Source organism: Onychomys torridus, unplaced genomic scaffold, assembly GCF_903995425.1.
Source record: "Onychomys torridus unplaced genomic scaffold, mOncTor1.1, whole genome shotgun sequence".
Lineage (NCBI taxonomy): Eukaryota > Metazoa > Chordata > Mammalia > Rodentia > Cricetidae > Onychomys > Onychomys torridus.
The window spans coordinates 324,404-342,300 of NW_023413244.1; the positions used below are offsets into that span (position 1 = coordinate 324,404).

Sequence of the window (17,897 nt, forward strand, 5' to 3'; positions counted from 1 at the left end):
CTGAGGTAAATGATAGATATCTCCCTCAATTGTTCTCTACTTTATTTTTTTGAGACAGAATCTTTCATTTACTCTGGAGCTCACTGGATGCAGCTAGGCTGGATGGTCAGAAAGCCCCAAGAATCTTATCTCTTCTTCCCTCATTCTGTCATTACAGAAACTGTGACAACCCCTGACTTTTACATGGGTGCTAGAGATCAAACTGCAGACCTCAAGCTTTCATGCAGGAACTGCACCTATTGATCATGCATCACAAGACTTCATCTATTCCAATTTTACTTTAGTCTAATGTTTATCTATCATATCCCTGTGCCCTGCATGGATTGGTCTTTGAAACCTACAGGGGTGACACATGTGTGAATAAATGGCAGACACATACAAAACAGTTGGGATTGAGTGTGCTCTATTTGCTTTAATGGAGCAGTATCTACTAGGGAACCAAGAAACTCACCACGTTTATTGTATTCAGCACAAGGGGGAGGGATTAGTTAGTCTCAGTAATAGACCTTTGTAGGGAAGCAGTCTCAGGTAGTAGTCTGCTTGGAGGGGGATGTTGTGTTTGGGAGGAAGATGCATTGGCTGCTTTTTGTCTCACAGGGCAAATTTTTTGTAAACAATATTACTTGGTCCTGCAAGAGTGTTTTTTCCTGCCTGAGACTGACCCAGGGAGGGCTTTGCCAGTTCCCATAGGTCTGAAGCATTGTGAACCTTGTCATGTCTGTGTCCATGTTAAAAATACACATTCACTTTGGACTTCATCCACTCCCTACATATATCAAAACAACTAACAAAACTCTATATTTTATGGTGCTTGCTATAAAATAAATTTTTCCTCAGGATACAGAGCAAGGCCTGCTTCAATTTGCTGTTCCATGAAATCAGAAGAAATGTATGGCTGGATGGATATAAAAACACCAGGACATGAGCCAGTCTTTGCCACTATACTGTCTATGGTGGAACTGGCCAGCAGCATTGCAATGTTGCTGGTATAAAACATCATAGAGAAGAATAGAAATGAAAACATAGTTTTCAGAGGTCTTACATGGGCCTCTGTGCTCAAATCCCTAGAACGAATTGCATGTTGTTTCATCTTCCTGGTGTTTGGCTCCATAATGGAAGGATTAAGGGAAGGAATAAGGTCAGAGACAACACAAAAATGATGACAGGAATAATGTTAAGGGGAACATGATAGCTGAAAAAAAAGCAGAGCATTGTTACAATTAAGTATTAAGTTTTTATCAATTTTTACATATTCATGTTATCACTCAATGTTTCTGTACAAATGAGAAATGTCAAAAGATAGATTGTTTCTGGGGCTGTTAAAAGAAGCACCTTATGAGTTCTCCATTTCATCCACAGGAGAGGGGATTAGAGAAGTTGCCTCTGTTAAAGAAATAGAATTCACTGAGGCAGGTGGTACAGGCTATGAAGAAACAGCTAGGTCCTCACTAGAGGATGTCAAAGTTATCACTATATTATGAAAGGAAAAGTGTGTGTTGTAGCTTAATTCAAAAAAGATATATGAAACTGTTGCCTTCAGAAAACATATCTCAGACAGAATCAAGCAGGTAAGAATAAAGTCAACTAGCAAAATCTTCTGGCTCCTGTCCCAGTCAATGATGTTCATCAGTATGATGAATCAATTTCCAAAAATCCCCATTATGAATTCTACAGCTGAAATCATCACCAATGAAATCTTTACTGTGCCTGACATGTTGGTCAAAGAGAATTTCTGCTTTCAATAACCATTTGCTGAAGGATTCTGGTTGGAGGGGTGTAAACTGGCATATTCCAAGCATATTCAAATGTGGTGATATTATGTTCCTCAATATATTGTGAACACTAAATAAACTTATCTGGGGTCAGAAAACAGAATAGCCACTAGACAGACATAGAGGCCAGAAAATGGTGGCACTCACATCTTTAATCCAGCATTCCAGAGGCAGAGATCCATGTGGATCTCTGTGAGTTCAAAGCCACACTGGAAACAGCTAGGCATGGTAACAAGAGCCTCTAATCCCAGGAAGTGATGGCAGGAAGCAGAAAGTTATTTAAGGTATGAGGACAAGGAACTAGATCCTGGTTAAGATTTTAGGCTTTTAGCAGCAGTTCAGCTGAGATCCATTTGGATGAGAACTCAGACAGAGGCTTCCAGTCTGAGGAAAAGGATCAGGTAAGGAATTGGTGAAGTGAGGAAGCTGCGACTTGTTCTGCTTCTCTGATCTTCCAACATTCACACCAATACCTGGTTCCAGGTTTGTTTTTATTAATGAGACCTGTTAAGATTTGTGCTACAGAGATGTGTGATGAATGTCTTTCTTCTCTTTCAGGGATAAGTCCCAAAGGCATGCTCCAAATGAAATGTCATTTAAATAGTAAAATTTGTACGTGCTTTTCTTAAGGGTATCAACTAATGATATTTAAAGTATACATTACATCATTTAATGCTATTGGAAGTAGTTATATTTTTGCATGTGAGGTTTACATTATAATTTGTGTGTTTATTTGCTAAGGTGAGAAGTAGAGATATGTGGTATTGTGTTCCCCACAATATTATGCACCCTAATAAATTTATCTGGGGTCAGAGAACAGCCAACCACTAGAACAAAGCCAAAAATGATGGCTACAAAATGGGTCAGTGCAAGCCATAGCAGAAGTTGGGCGGTGGTGGTGCATGCCTTTAATCCCAGCACTTGGGAGGCAGAGCCAGGTGGATCTCTGGATGTTCAAGGCCACTTTAGAAACAGCTAGGCATGGTGACACACATGCCTTTAATCCCAGGGAGTTACGCAGAAAGTAGAAAGATATATAAGGCGTGAAAACCAGACACCAGAGTTAGTTAAGCATTTGGCTGGTTTAGCGTTCAGGCTTTGGAGCATCACAGTTCAGCTGAGAACCATTAGGATGAGGACTCAGAAGCTTCCAGCCTGAGGAAACAGGATCCCCTGAGGAACTAGCATGGTGAGATAGCTGTGGCTTGTTCTGCTTCTCTGGTCTTCCAGTGTTCACCCCAATAACTGGCCTCAGGTTTGATCTTATTAATAAAACATTTAAGATTCATACTACAGAGATATATTTGAAAAATATATTTCTAGTGCCAGCATTTCCTTAAAATATACTGACTTGGACCTGCTTTTGTATTAAAGCCACTCATTATATGGATAGTTCTAGAGTGTGTGTTCAACATATATCTTCTATACTAACTTCACCCCAAAATCATATGAAACACTAAAAACTTAACAAAATGTAGAAAACTTACAGTTGATTAAAGTTTTTTAAATACATAACAGTTTTTGAATGTGTCACAACACGTACACAAATACAAGTTATCTGAAGTAGTAAATCTTAATTCTCTGAGGCTAGTGAGGTGAACTAAATTTAACTCTCTGGGGCCCGTATAAGAACAAGAACACACACACACACACACACACACACACACACACACACACACACACACACCATCTTCTATCATCTGTCTCAATTCTGTCTTTCTATTTTTCAAATGAATAAGAACAATAAATACAGGTAAAAAACATTGTTTTTCATCTCCCTTATATGATTAAAACAAAGTCATCCCAATAACCAACATGCATTCACATCTAAGTAACTTGTTATAGATTAATAGACTGCAAGCAAGTAGGGTATTTTTCTCAGCTAGTTTTTTTATTGGCAGGCAGCATATTGTGTTTACAAAGAAAGAATCAATCACTTTATTACTTATCTTGAAAGGTAATCTTACAAGGAATCTTAAAAGAATCACAAACCTAAACAATCAGCTCTACTTTCAAATTTTAGGGTGCATACATGCTCATCATCACTTCAGGAAGCTGAGGGCAGAAACAAAAAAGGAATTAATCATCATCTTTCATCACTAACCAATTCTAGCAAGAAAGGCATGTCGGCTAATAATAATTGGGCTGCTTTGCTCTTGTTCCCTGACCTTAACAAGTCTCTCACTCAGGTATGTACCTTTCTAAAACTTTACATTGTCTTCTTGAGTTTTTCTCCTCAAATATATTTGATTAAAACATCTTAGTCTAAACTTAAGTCATTTTTAAAATTTTGTTTCAGCTATGATGCACTCTGAAACCTATAAACACATCCTAAAACAGTAAGATTTAAAGAATTTAAGATTGAGGATGGAGAGAGGGCTCAGAGGTTAGGAGCACGGACTGCTCTTCCAGAGGTCCTGAGTTCAATCTCAGCAACTACATAGTAGCTCACAATGAGATCTGGTGCCTTCTTCTGGCCTGTAGGCATACATGAGGTCGAACAACATATACATAGTAAATAAATTAATTAATTAAAAAAAAGAATTTACCAACAAACACAACAAAGATCAAATACATGTCATTTGCCAAAAACAAAAAAGATATGGTTGGAAAAAAATCAAATCATATACATTTTGTCTCAGGAAAGCAAATAATTAACTTTCTAATTCTTAAAATGTAGAACTGTTCATTCATATATGAATACACACAAATCATACCATAATTGTTCACACATTTTAATCCTCTTCTAGCCTAACATTTATTCAATTATTAATGCAGTTTTAAAACAAATTATTCTGTTTTGTGGTGCATTTGACAAAACAAATTCTCATTGATTTAAAATTTTACTTGTAAATCAAAATTTCCATATCTAATGCAAATAATGTAGAACTACTTTCCTTTGATTTAAAGCAAGCAAATATTTTGAATAATGTCCAATAAGACAGAATGAAAGAAAGAGGAATAGGTAAAAGGAATGGATGTAACTTGTGTGGTGGCACATGTCTTTAATTCCAGCATTCAGGGGCAGGGGCAGGTGTATCTGTGAGTTTGAAGTCATTCAGGTCTACATTGTGGGTTCCAGGATATCCAGGCCTCCATAGACAGACTTTTTCTTAAGAAAGGGAGAGTGTACAGGATGGATGTAAAGTCTTTATTATTCTTCCTCCCCGCTCCCCCAGAGCATCACCAGTCACACCAGGCCTGATCACAATATATAGAGAATGTGTACTCTTTGATAGACTTCAGCTTCTTCAGAATATAGAACATGCCCTGCTTCAATTTTTTGTTCCATGAAATCAGAAGAAAAGGATGCCCAGATGCATCCAAAAATACCAGGCTGTGAGAAAAAGTCTTTACCAACACACTTTCTACAAAATAGATAAGATCTTGTTGGACAAGATTTGAGAATGCTGCTTATAAAATGCTTAATAAAGAAGAATAAAAATGAGACTATAGTTTTCACAGATTTCATATAGACCATAGGGTTCATATCTCTAGCATAAATGCCCTGTAGTTTTATTCTTCTGGTGTGGCTCCATAACAAAATTATTAGAAGAAAAAGCTAAATCAAACACACTACAAAATGATTATAAGAAGCAAGTTAATAAGAACATGATATGCTAAAAAAAAACACACGTAGAGTCTCCATAAAATGAATTAAGTTTTTTTTATATGTTTGACTATTCTTACATAAGCTATTAGTCAATTTTCCATGAAAATCAGAAACATTGATCAACAGAGTGCTTGTTATTCAATGAAAGTGTCTTGTTATTTCTTTGACTCACGAGGGGTATTGAAGAAGATGCATGTTTAAGGGTATAGAAGACACTGAGGTAGGTGGTGCAAGGTGTGCAGCAATAATTGGATCTTCTCCAGAGGATTTCAAAATCAATAAAGACAATCTTAGACTGAAATAACTTTCCATTGCTTGCATCAAAAGAGACGCATGCAACTATTGTTCACAAAAACATATCCTAAGGAGATTCAAGCAGGCGAGAATACAGTCAGCTAGGGAAATCTTCCAGATGCTGGCCCAGTAAGTTCTGTTGATCAGCATGAGGAATTCATTTCCAAAAGTTCCCATTGTGATTTCTACAAATGAAACTATCATCAGTAAAGTTTCTGGCACAGTGGGCATGCTGATCATAGAAAAATGCTTGCCTTCCTTCATCACTGACTGACACATTTCAACTTCAGGAGTAGAAATAGGTTTATCCAAACCTGAGATGTGTGATGAATGTCTTCCTTCATGTATTTTGTATTCAGAAAGCTCAGGAAGCATGTTCCAAGTGAAATCTTACTGAAATAGTAAAATCTACATGAATATCAACTAATGATTTTCAAGTAAAAAATTTGTGTTCTTGATGCTCTTGGCATTGGTTGTATATTACATGTATATGTTTTACACTGAAATTTGAGGCCAGACTTTTTGTTGAATCTGGGGATTGAAACTCGGATCCTCATGCTAGCAAAGAAAGTGCTTTACTGAACCATCTTCCCAAGTCCCAGAGTCTAGATTTTAATCTTCGTGTATGTGTGTCGAGCTTCTATAGTTTTGATTGCTATTATGTTTATTTAAATTTTCTAATTTACTTCCAAAACAAAATGATAAAGTACAAGAAATTGTTTCAGTGAGTGAAAATTTTGCTTATGCCTACAATGACATTGATTTGAGATAACTCTCAATTGGATGATGATTAAAATCTTCATCCTGGCCAGATGGTGGTGGTGCACACCTTTAATCCTATCACTCAGGGGACCGAGGCAGGCGATCTTTGTGAGTTCAAGGCCAGCCTGGGCTACAGAGTGAGTTCCAGGAAAGGCACCAAAGCTACACAGAGAAACCCTGTCTCGAGAAAGAACAGAAAAAAAACTTCATCTTGGGTCACACTATGTATCTCAGCCTGGATCCAAATATGAATGCATCAGCCTACTTACTTTTCAGTTAACAGGGATATGATATCATGCCTAGAGTAAAAAGTATGCATTCAGAAAGTCTTATTCTTATATCTGTATAAAAGAGCACATTCTTTTAGTATTGTTTTTAAATTTTTGAGGGATTTACCATGTATGGAAGATTCTAGAAATTATATATTTTTAAATATTTATGCTTGCCTAGAGCTCTACCACTGAGTGACTTCTATATGCCAAATGTGTTGTGTGACTACCTTATGGAACAGTGAGTTTCTAATGCTTTTGCCCACATCTCAGCTGCCTCAGCACCAAAAGACAGGCCTGCCTTAAGTTAGCATGTCCCAGAATCAAGATAAATGAGTGGCTTGAAGGGTAGAAGAGCCCAACAGTTAGGCTAAGCATATGATCTAGTCCTTTCGGATGTACCATTGGAAACAAGGATATAAAAAAGGATATGAAATAAGAGGCATAGAGGAAGAGGAAGGAGACCATAATTCTCAAGGCGTTCATGTGGGCTTTTGTACTGGGGTCTTGTTCCCCTCTGAAATTTAGCTGCATCTTCTGGAGATGTTTCCACAAGGAGACAATAAGCAGAATGGAGGAGATTAGGGCCATCATGAATGGGGTTAAAGAGAACATAATCATCTTGAATAAGACTAGCTGTGAAAACCTCCTAAAACCAGTTGTTCTGGAATTCCAGGTCGTGTTTCTCTCATATTGACACATCCACTCTTCTGTGTGCTTGTTTATTTGTATTATATTGAACAGCAAGAAGATCACATTTCCCAGAAGGATTGTCAGAAGCACTTGATTTACTCTCCATTTCAGGTAGAGAAAAACAGGCCTGGAGAAACTGGCTATTTTGAGCAAATAAAAGATGCTGAGGATGGTGGCCAGCCACAGACTGAAGTGATTGGAGACTCCCCAGGTCAACATAAAAACCCTTAGTTCTGTTCCAGCCACAAATGAAAATGAATACTGCAGATATTTTAGCCATGCTAGTAATATTTCCCAGATCAAAACAGTTCTGGAAATGGCCAAGAAAAGCAGGATCCAACCAATGGAAGAAAGCGTTCTTTTCCTGACCAAGTCAATGCAGTTTGTCAGCACTATGAATCCATTACTCAGATTTCCAAATATAAACTCTGCAACTATGACAGTAGTGAAGATGCTGTACAAGATACTTTCCATGTTCAGACAAAGATTCACTGGTGGTTATTTGCTACACTGAAATGGCTTGCATATTCTCAAACTCACAGCTAAGCTTTCAACTTTTGCTTCTTTTGTAATGACTGGACTTAGTGTCAACGAGAGTATTGAAGGTTTGCTAATGATTCCACACGTGTTCTTGTAAAATAATTTTCTCTGATCTCAGTGAGGGCTATGATATTTATATCCTTCTAGAGTGTGAAGTGTGGCACTGAAGATCGTGCAATATATCCAGGTGTCATTTGTTAACATGCAAACAGATATATATTATCTTTCACTGTTTCACTGCTTTGCATTGTCTCTGCAGAAAAAAATTTTATTATAGCAGCTTAAGTTCTAGGGGACAAAGATAACAACACTATGATTAATACAGAATTTAGCTAAGTGATACACTTTGAGTCTATCAACATAACTATTGATGACTTACAGACATATAGAAAGTGCTCTGTAGCACTCTGTGAGTCCTCAGTTTCATATGGAGCTATCACACCTTTTCCAACAACTGAGATGCAAGAGGCTCATGTACAAATCCCAAGCTTCCTCTTGGACGCTTCTTACCACCCAGTGATGCTTGCTATGCCTAGGAACCACATGCTTTCACATTTTATCTACTCCCCACAGCATGCACTGTTTTTCTGACCATAGTTGACCAACAACCAAATGTAAACATATTAGCAATGGTTAAGAGAATAGCAAAGGCTGTGGACTATTGTCTCAAAAAGAGTATTTTTAATTAAAATTAGTTTGTGGGGACTGGTGAGGTAGCAGAGATTAAGATCACTTGATGCTCTTGCAAAGGACCAAGGTTCAACTCCCAGCACCAACAAGGAGGTTCACAACCATCTGTAACACCAGTCCCAGAGCAACAAATAACATCTTTTGGCCTCTACAGGGACTACATTCATGTGGTGGGTAAACATGTATTTAGGCAGCTACTCATACACATAAAATAAAAATAAATAAAATACTTTCATTAAAAAGATTTGATTATGGCACTTTTCTGCTCAATAGCCTTTAAAGTCTTTAAATATCACTCATAAAAGTGCCAGGTTCTTCCAGTGCCTTTGAAGTATTAAATAATTGGATCTCTCATTTCTTCCTCGGGTCTCATTCCCTCTGGTTTCTCTCGGGGCTCTATATCTACCACCCTAATTTTCTTGCTCTTCTACATATTTATTTATTTCCAATATTATCACCTTTGTTCCTTGCTATTTCTGTGTTTGGAATGTATTTTCCTCATGAAAAGCATGGCTCCCTTCCTTTCATTTTTAGTATACTTTACAAATATTATCCTCTCAATGAGTTGGTTCTATTGCAACTTTATATAAAAGGTGACTCATGTATGACATTCTCAGTAAGTAAAATTTAAGATGAACTATTTGTGATGGTTTACTGTTATGTTTCAATACGTAGTATTAGTGTGTAACATAAAGAGGCAATTGTAGTTGGTCATAGTGTTGTATGCTAATTATTTCACCACTTGGGACTCTGAGTCAAGATGATGATGAGCACAACACCAGTCTGGGGTACATAGTAAGATGATGCTTTAAACAAACAATAAAATGAACAAAAATAAACTTTTAAAAATGTGATTAAAATATAGACCTAATAATATAATGAACAGAATGCAAAGATACAATATTATAATATACTTAAGTATGGTCAACTGATATCCAATAAAGTATAAAATTGAAAGACTAGTAAAAGACAATCTTTGTGGCACATTATACTGTGGCAGTTTATAAATGTATTTTATAAATCAGTGTTAGCCTGTATTATAACAACAAGTCTCAACCAGTTCCCCATTGTTTACTTACAGCAAATACAATTTTGGTCATCAACTTAAATATAAAACCTGAATATATAAAACTGAAAAGCCTGCAGAAAATAGTTTTCTTAACATGGGTTGTCCATAAACTTCTATAGGAAGGTAAAGTTGTATTTCACCTCTGAAAGACAGGCTAAACAAAGTGGGTAGGAAGCCACAGGCTGGAAGGAAATAAATCTGATAAAAACAAATGTCCAGGCTGCATAAGGACTAGTTAAAACACAATAAAAATTCAACTCAATAAACCAAATGAGCAATCAGGCAAATCCATTGAAAATAATGTATGAAGGCCAAATACCAAAAGAAATATTCAACATTATTCTCTGAAGTGAGAGGTAATTAAAATTCTAATACAGCCAAGGAGATGGCTCACTAGGTAAAAATGATTTCCATGAAGCCTGGAGAAGTGAACTTTGTTACAACCCATTTAAAATAGCTCAGCACTGTGACTCTTGCCTATATCCCCAGTGCTGTGGGTAGAGACAGAATTAGGAAATTCTTTGTGCCTTGCTGGGCCACCAGGCTGTCTGAATCTACCAGCTTCAAGTTTAGGGAGACTTGTGCAGCCTGCAAGACCAGCTCTCAGTGCTGTACCCAGGGTTACTCAGAGAATTCTTTTCAGAGTGGGGGTAGAAAAATGTCCTATGTGTAAGAAGACTCACATACATGATCTGAGGGTCATGCTTTTTATTGTTCTTCAGCTATAATTCTCTTTATTCCTTTCTTCTCTTTTATTCCAATTCTCTAGTTCTAAATCATTAGTTCCAATTCTTTCTATTCCCTCCTGTCCCAATTACCAACAGTTTATATACACATTCAACAGCAAACTTTTTTTAATAAAAAAAGTTACAAAGGCTGTATTGGGGGAGTGAGTAGCCATGGCAATGCCAGGCCTTGAGGTCCTTTGTGTGCCAACTGTGATCTGAGGCCAGGGGCACAGTGCCTGGTGAGACAAGCTGCTGAGGAATTTGTACAGGGAGTGAATATGGTCTGTGCCATCAGTCAGACTTGGCAAGTGAAGAATTGGCATAGTATTTTAGGTTGCTTTCTGCTAAATAACCTTGGTTAGACATCTGAGTCTCTGTCCTTGTGCATATCTGTAAAGTTTTAACTTATGATCCATTTACAGTAACACTCAGTCTAGTTTGAAACTGCTCTCAGCTTTCAAATCAGCTAAATGTATGTAGTTTGTCTTAGACTGAAGAGATACTGTCGTTTTCTTATGTTAGTTTGAGTTAAAGAAACAAAAGGGGCTTTTAAATGTCTTACAGTCCTCATGGGACAACAGATCTAGTTATGAAGCACGTCATAATATATAGTCTACTTATCAAAATTACACAGTTTAATGAAAAGTCATCCTTCTGACCACCCACAAGTATATGTGCCCAATAGATGGAATATATATATATATATATATATATATATATATATATATATATATATACATACATAACATAAACACACAAGCTGTGAGAAAATACCCATAGCAGTCTTCCAAATCATTGTTTTATTAGTATGTGCTTATAGTTATCCAATATAGTATATCCCTCAATGATTACCTTGTGCTAAAAAAAAAACCCAAAAGTGAAAACCATGGGTTTATAGTAACTGTGTTTCTGTTCATTGAATTCTCATGAACTGTACTCTTGATATTGTTACTCAGTTATTTTGTAAGCCTTATTATTTATTTTAGGGCTTCAATGCTAACATTGTAAATTTTAGCCTCTAATTACCATCTAACTATCTGAACAATATCTTCTGTAATACTGAAAATTGGTATACTGAGTATATTTTAGAAAATTGTATAATTTTTTCAATGTCATCTATCATATCTTTCAAAATGATTCTCCAAATTTATACTGCTACATTAATCAATAATGTCACAACATATTTCAACATTTATTAGTTTGTGTTTTAACTTTAGCTCTGTTTTGTAGGCTTCATAAGTTATTTTTTGGAATTTCTTAGAATGAAGCATTGAATGTACAATCTAGGTGTGTTCTTTTCCTGATTCCCACTTCTTTTGAAACACTCTTTTATTTCTCCACAGTGGCTTGCTCCTGTGAGATCTTGTGGAACTCCATGAAACTTTGGACATTCTTGATCCATGCTCTTCAAGTTCAAATTCATAAAAGATTTTTACCCATTCCTTGTGTTTCTGGTACAGTTATTTCAATAGGTGCAATGGAAATTCATTCCAGTTCTTATTTAAAGGTTGAAATCTGTTATGAAAGTTTTTGATAGTTATAGTATACCATTTTCTCATGAAGATACTTAAAGGATGGGTCTCAAATTTGAAAAGAATTCTTAATGATCTGTACTTTCAATGATATGATTTTATTGTACAGAATAAAACCTTATAAAACCATAAATGTGAATGTTTATTTTAATGTTGGTACTGTTAACAAAAGCTGAATTAATTATTATTATTAGAGTGGGCATTTTAAAGTTCATTTTAGGACTAAATAATTATATTCACATGCACAAATCTTTATATGTACATATATATTACAAATGAACATCTATAAAAATTTTCATTTATTTGAATTCTATATTATTTTGATGCTACTATACCCCAATACAATTAAAATTATTTTGTAGGGTAGTTACTAATTTAAAGTATTTTTCCAAATTACCATGATATATTAAATAATATATAAACAATGTTGAAACACTTTCTATTAATTTTAAACATAATGGTTTGGTCAACAGTGGATTTAGTCAATAATGAACATAATGATAGGAAAAGAGGATTTGCAAAAATATATAGGAAGTCCTTCATCTTTCTTCCTTCCTCTCATTTTTCTTATCTTAGAAAATTATCAACCATATTGGATGCATTTACTGAAATGAGGGATAACCACTAGACACACCAGCTTTATCAACACATAGTGCAATGCCTGTATTAATTTTCTGTCCTATAAAATCAGGATAAATGGATTAATAGATGAATATAGAAATGGTAGGATATAAGCAAAAGTCTGTGCGACTACATTGTCAAGAATGTAATATGTCAACATAATCATATTGCATGAGATTTATTCATTGTGACATGTTTTTGCATCTGATCCATTCACCATTTATGCTGCTGAGACCTCATCAAAAATCCAGAAAATGCTGCGTGTAGCTTGAGTTTATGATTAGTGTTTAGTTTTCCAATGAATCTCATGAATATAAATTATTTAGCAAGCTCACAAAATTTAATAAAATGGAAAAGCCTATTACATATTTTAAGACTTTTATCAGTTGCTTTTATGTTGCTGTAAAAAATGCCTTGACAAAAAATAAGCTATAAAAGAAAGGGTTTCTATTGACATGTATTTCCAGGGAGGATACAGTCAATTATGGAGGAGAAAGACTGACAGCAGGAGCAGAAGGCTGGCCTGACAGTCAGGAAGCAGGCTGATCACATTTTATCTATACTTTGGAAGCAAGCTGAGAAGGAGAATAGGAAGCAAGTCCAGGTTACAATGACATATATTGTTTAGCAAGAGTGCATTTTCTAAAGGGTCCATAACTTTCCTAAGAAGCACCACCATCTTGGAACCACGTGGTCAAACACTTGTGTCTATTTCATATGCAAACCAGAACAAGATTCTAATCTTCAATGCTTGTGGCAGTTTTAACACATGACATTATTTGCTCTTCTTTCTGTAGACAATTGTATCTATGTCTTCCCTTCTTAATTCTAATATATGTTTTCTCTCTTTTTTTTTTGATGACTTTAACTAAAACAGAGAATTTGGGAGCTAAATCATAAAATATCATGGGATTATTTTACTGCTAACTGGAATGTTTGCTCCTATAGAACACAGCTTGTAAGGTAAAGTGGTCTGACTATTATGAGCCCGCAATATGCAAATCACATGGAGAAATCAAACATAGGCACCCTGGCAACTGTAGTATCTAAGTTCTGCTTTTGATTCCATTCCAGAAACCAAGTTTATATACAATGTTTATTATATTTGAATGTTCCAAAGGAATACATAACTATTAGTCACATCATACACATGGGTGTTGCTATGGTCTGTACCTGAAATATCCCACTCTGGGTTATATTTTGAAGTACTCATGATAAATTAACATATTTGGATAAGTCAGGAACCTTTAGGAAAAAGGAATATTATCTTGTGGAACTTAGTCACCAGTGATAAGTCCTTGTAGGTTTAAACCCACCTATTGTTCTTCCTTGTTCTCTGATCTCTGTTCTGCCGTGTTGTGAATAGCATCCATTGCACCTATCAGCATGAATTCAGCCATGCTGCCATGATTTCCTGGAGAACCATGATCTAGATTAAATGAAGTCATGAGTTAAAATTAATCTTCAGTTACATATAATGTTTCACTGGGTGATTATTGTCATACAAAAGTTATTTTGTAGATATTTAATTTAGATTAAATAATGTCAAATAATACTAAAAATATAACTTCTTAAAGTTATTAAAAATATCTCAAGTACTCAGCATAGTCAACACACTGTTGATGCTTCTGCCATTTTTAAATGCTGCATATCACTTCTAATATGAAAAATGTCTACTTTCATTCCTACTCATTCAAATGTTTTTGCCTAAGGCTCAAACAGTAAGGAACAAAAAGAAGACAGCATTTCAAGGCCTGTCTACTAACTAACACATATAATCCAGAAGCATAAAGAAATGGTAAAATGATGGTCTATTACTATGAAAGTCTGGAATGCTATTATTGTATATAACTAAATTGCTGGGATAGAATAATAGCTGTTTTCTAACTGAAAATCCAAAAATCTGACAGTTATTCAGTCCATAAAGTTGGATGTCTCACCTGGTCTTCAGTTTATCTTGGAATCCCTTAGTAGTAAGTTCTAATATCAGCAAGGAATGCATGCCTCATCATCAGGATAGTTGAACTTTCCAGGGAGAGTGAGGGCAAGCATACAAAAGGCATTTTTTTTAATGCAGGCTGACATGAGAGCATGGCCTATATAAGGGATTGGTCTTCCAAACTCAGATAACTAGCATTTCCTACCTCAAACGATCCAATCAATAAAAATCTTTTACTGTTGTTCATAGCTCCTTGAGTTTAATTTATTCCAGATGTAGTCAGATCAATTCCCAAGATTAGCCATCACAACTACTCGAGATTTACTCTCAACCTATTCAGAATGGCCATGGTCAGGAACGCAAATGACAACAGATATGGGTTTAGATGTGGGAAAGGGGGGGCATTTATATATTGTTGGTGGGCATGCAAACTGATGCCGCCACTTTGAAATTAATCTAGACTTTTCTTTTAAAAAGAAACCCTAGAACTATGTTATGACACAAATGTACAACTCCTGAGCATATATGCCAGAGCTTTATATCTTACTATAGAGACAATTACATATCTTAGTTCACAGATATTCTATTCATAATGTTTGTGGAAAGGAATAAATGTACATTTGATAATGAATATTGAAAATGTGGTCCAAACACAAAATTAGTCATTAGTAATCTGCAAAAAAATTGAAATCATGAAATGTTCAGATAAATAATGGTACTGGAAAAATTACACTGTCTGAGATCATTCAAGCTCCACCCAACCACCAAACAAATGATGCATGTTTTCTTTCTTATGTGTCCTAACTTAAAATACATTTTTGCGTGTTTTACCAGGAATACACACAGAATCAAAGAAACCTGAAATGGATCATTGTGAGGGAGTGCAATGCATTAAGGGAGGTTATAATAGAATATAGGTAAAATAAAAGCAGAGAGAGAAAATACTTGTATAAAGAAGTTTAAGCATGTAGTAGAGTTATTAGGAAACAGAGGATTAAGTTATGTTTGATGAAAATGAACTATGAATGGAAAATGTTGCATAGGAACCTATATTATTTAATATGAGTGAATATTACAGCAAATATGAGAGATGGGGGAGGGGTACTGGGAAGTAAAGATTTAAGAAGACAACATGTATAAAGAGGGTAGGTAGTGGTTTATCCAAGCTAAGAATGCGTAAATACCTTATGAAAACCCACTACTTTATTAACTAATTAAAATTTTAATTTTATGAAGAGTGTCATGCTAGAAAAATTGGCCAGCAGTTCAGAGCATAGTGCTCTTGAAGAGGACTCAAGTTCTGTATCCAGTATCTAGTTAAAATTGGTCACAACCAACTAAAACTGAAGCTCCACAGGATGCAATGCCTATGGCATCTATAGGCCCCTACAGACACATTGACCCCATATGCATGATTTTTAAAAGCATCATGCATCTGTACTGCTTGTTGCTTTTTGCCCAAAGGACTTAACATCCTACTCTACAGATACTTCTACAGTTGTATTAGTCACTACTCTATTTACAATGTGTAGGAAATGGAAACAACCTACAGGACAACAGGTGAATGGATAATGAAAATATGGTAATACTCAATGGAATGCTCCTAGCTAGAAGAAAAATGAAATCACGTAGTTTGAAGGTAAATAGATGGACCTATAAAAGATCGTATTGACTGAGATAACTAAGACTCACAAAGACACATGTCACATGTTCTTTCTCATCTAAGGCTCCTAGCTTCAAATTTTCAGATGTACATATCCTGGAATAACTGCAGAAATTAGGAAAATAAAAAGGGGCCATTGCCAGAATACAGGGTTTGCAGAGAATTACAGAGGAGAATAGCAAGGTACAAGTGGTTTAACTAGGAAATGGTAAAACAAATGTCTCTAATTAGGGAGTGGGGATGAGTAAATACAGAAAAATAAGAGAGTAGAGTAACATTAATGAAGTCTGAAAAAAGAATCATACTATGATGTATCTAAAAATGCTATAATGCATGTAGTTTTGTGGTATAAATATACATACACAGTTTAAATGAAAATTTCTCATCTGGGTTAACAACAGTCCCTCCTAGACCCAAAGACTGTCTTATAGACCCAACACCAAGCCATCAACTCCCTCTTTTGTGTGTTTTTAAATTTAATTTATTAATTTTGTATCTAACCACAGTTTCTCCTCCCTCCTCTCCTCCCATTTCTCCATCTCCATCCTCCCCTTTACTCTTCCTTTGCTTCTGTTTAGAAAGGAGAATATCTCTCATGGGTGCCAACAAAGTGTGCTACATCAAGTTGCAGTAAGACTAAGCACTTCCCCTTGTACTAAGGCTGGGCAAGGCAATCCAATATGAGGAATAGGTTTTCAAGAGCCTGCCTAAGTGTGAGTGATAGCTCCTCCCATTTTGTTTGGGAGGCACCATGCAGTGGGAGCGGGACCTGTCCTTAGTGCATGAGCTGGCTAAATTTGAAAAATACAATTAAAAAAAAAAAAGAAATTCTGAAAGTGGAAGAAATAGCCTTCTCCAGTGAAGAGTACACTAATTGGTTATCTAATACTAAATGGTCAGCACAGAAACATACATGCAAGTAATATAATACAGGCTAAGCATGTTTTATTTGTATATTTAGAAATATATACACATATTCTCACATATATAACAATAATTAATAAAATATGAAGTCATAAATTGAAAAGTGAGAAGTGTAAGATAGGTAAATCTAAAAAATTAATTTAAATGTTTTTCATTGACAATAAGTTTCTAATGCATTATCAAAAATAAAAGTCAGTACAGAATCTACTAATTCAAGCAATTTTTTAAAAATTCATCTTTAATTTTCATATATATAAAGCAGTTTTAATTATAAAGTCTGTATAATACACTTGGCATTTCCCAGACTAATGTTACATAAATTCATAGATACCCATGCAGTCAACTTCAACAAATCTGACATTATCTCTCTGAGTTTCAATAAGACACAAACAAAATCTATCCAAATTTTAAAGAAAAATAATAACAGTAACAATTGCATGAGAAAAAGTGAAAATCAATCCATTTAACTGTTTCTTTTTTGTGTATCTGTCTCTGGAAAATGTCAGAAGCAGTCATGAGATTTTCTGAATATTGTCCCAATGCTTGGGTTTCTAATTTAGTTCATATTTTTCTCCAAATGCATCAGTTCTGGCTTAAAGATACACAAGTGTATGTTGGATTTCAAATACTTGTTTAATAGGATTTTGTTCTTCATCCACTTCCATGAGATTTTCTGGGTCAGCTGTATCCATGTCACCATTTATTGTATTTAATAGCAAACCTTTCCGTCTTCCGTACAACATCTTTGAGGAACATTATGCATTTGAGAAAGTGGGAGGGGTAGAGCA

The 17,897-nt window shown here is 35.4% G+C and overlaps 1 protein-coding gene and 1 pseudogene across 1 annotated transcript; both read right to left on the reverse strand.

Annotated features, from left to right (window-relative positions):
- Positions 1-795: 795 nt before the first annotated feature.
- On the reverse strand, positions 796-1,714 carry LOC118576206 (annotated as a pseudogene).
- Positions 1,715-6,959: 5,245 nt separating this feature from the next.
- Positions 6,960-7,877, reverse strand: LOC118576211 (taste receptor type 2 member 13-like). The gene has a single exon (XM_036176543.1). The coding sequence runs from the start codon at positions 7,875-7,877 to the stop codon at positions 6,960-6,962; it is 918 nt and encodes a 305-aa protein (XP_036032436.1).
- Between the last annotated feature and the right edge of the window lie 10,020 nt (positions 7,878-17,897).

Excerpts from the sequence above, each read along its gene's own strand:
- LOC118576211 (XM_036176543.1), bottom strand. The coding sequence starts at position 7,877 with ATGGAAAGTATCTTGTACAGCATCTTCACTACTGTCATAGTTGCAGAG.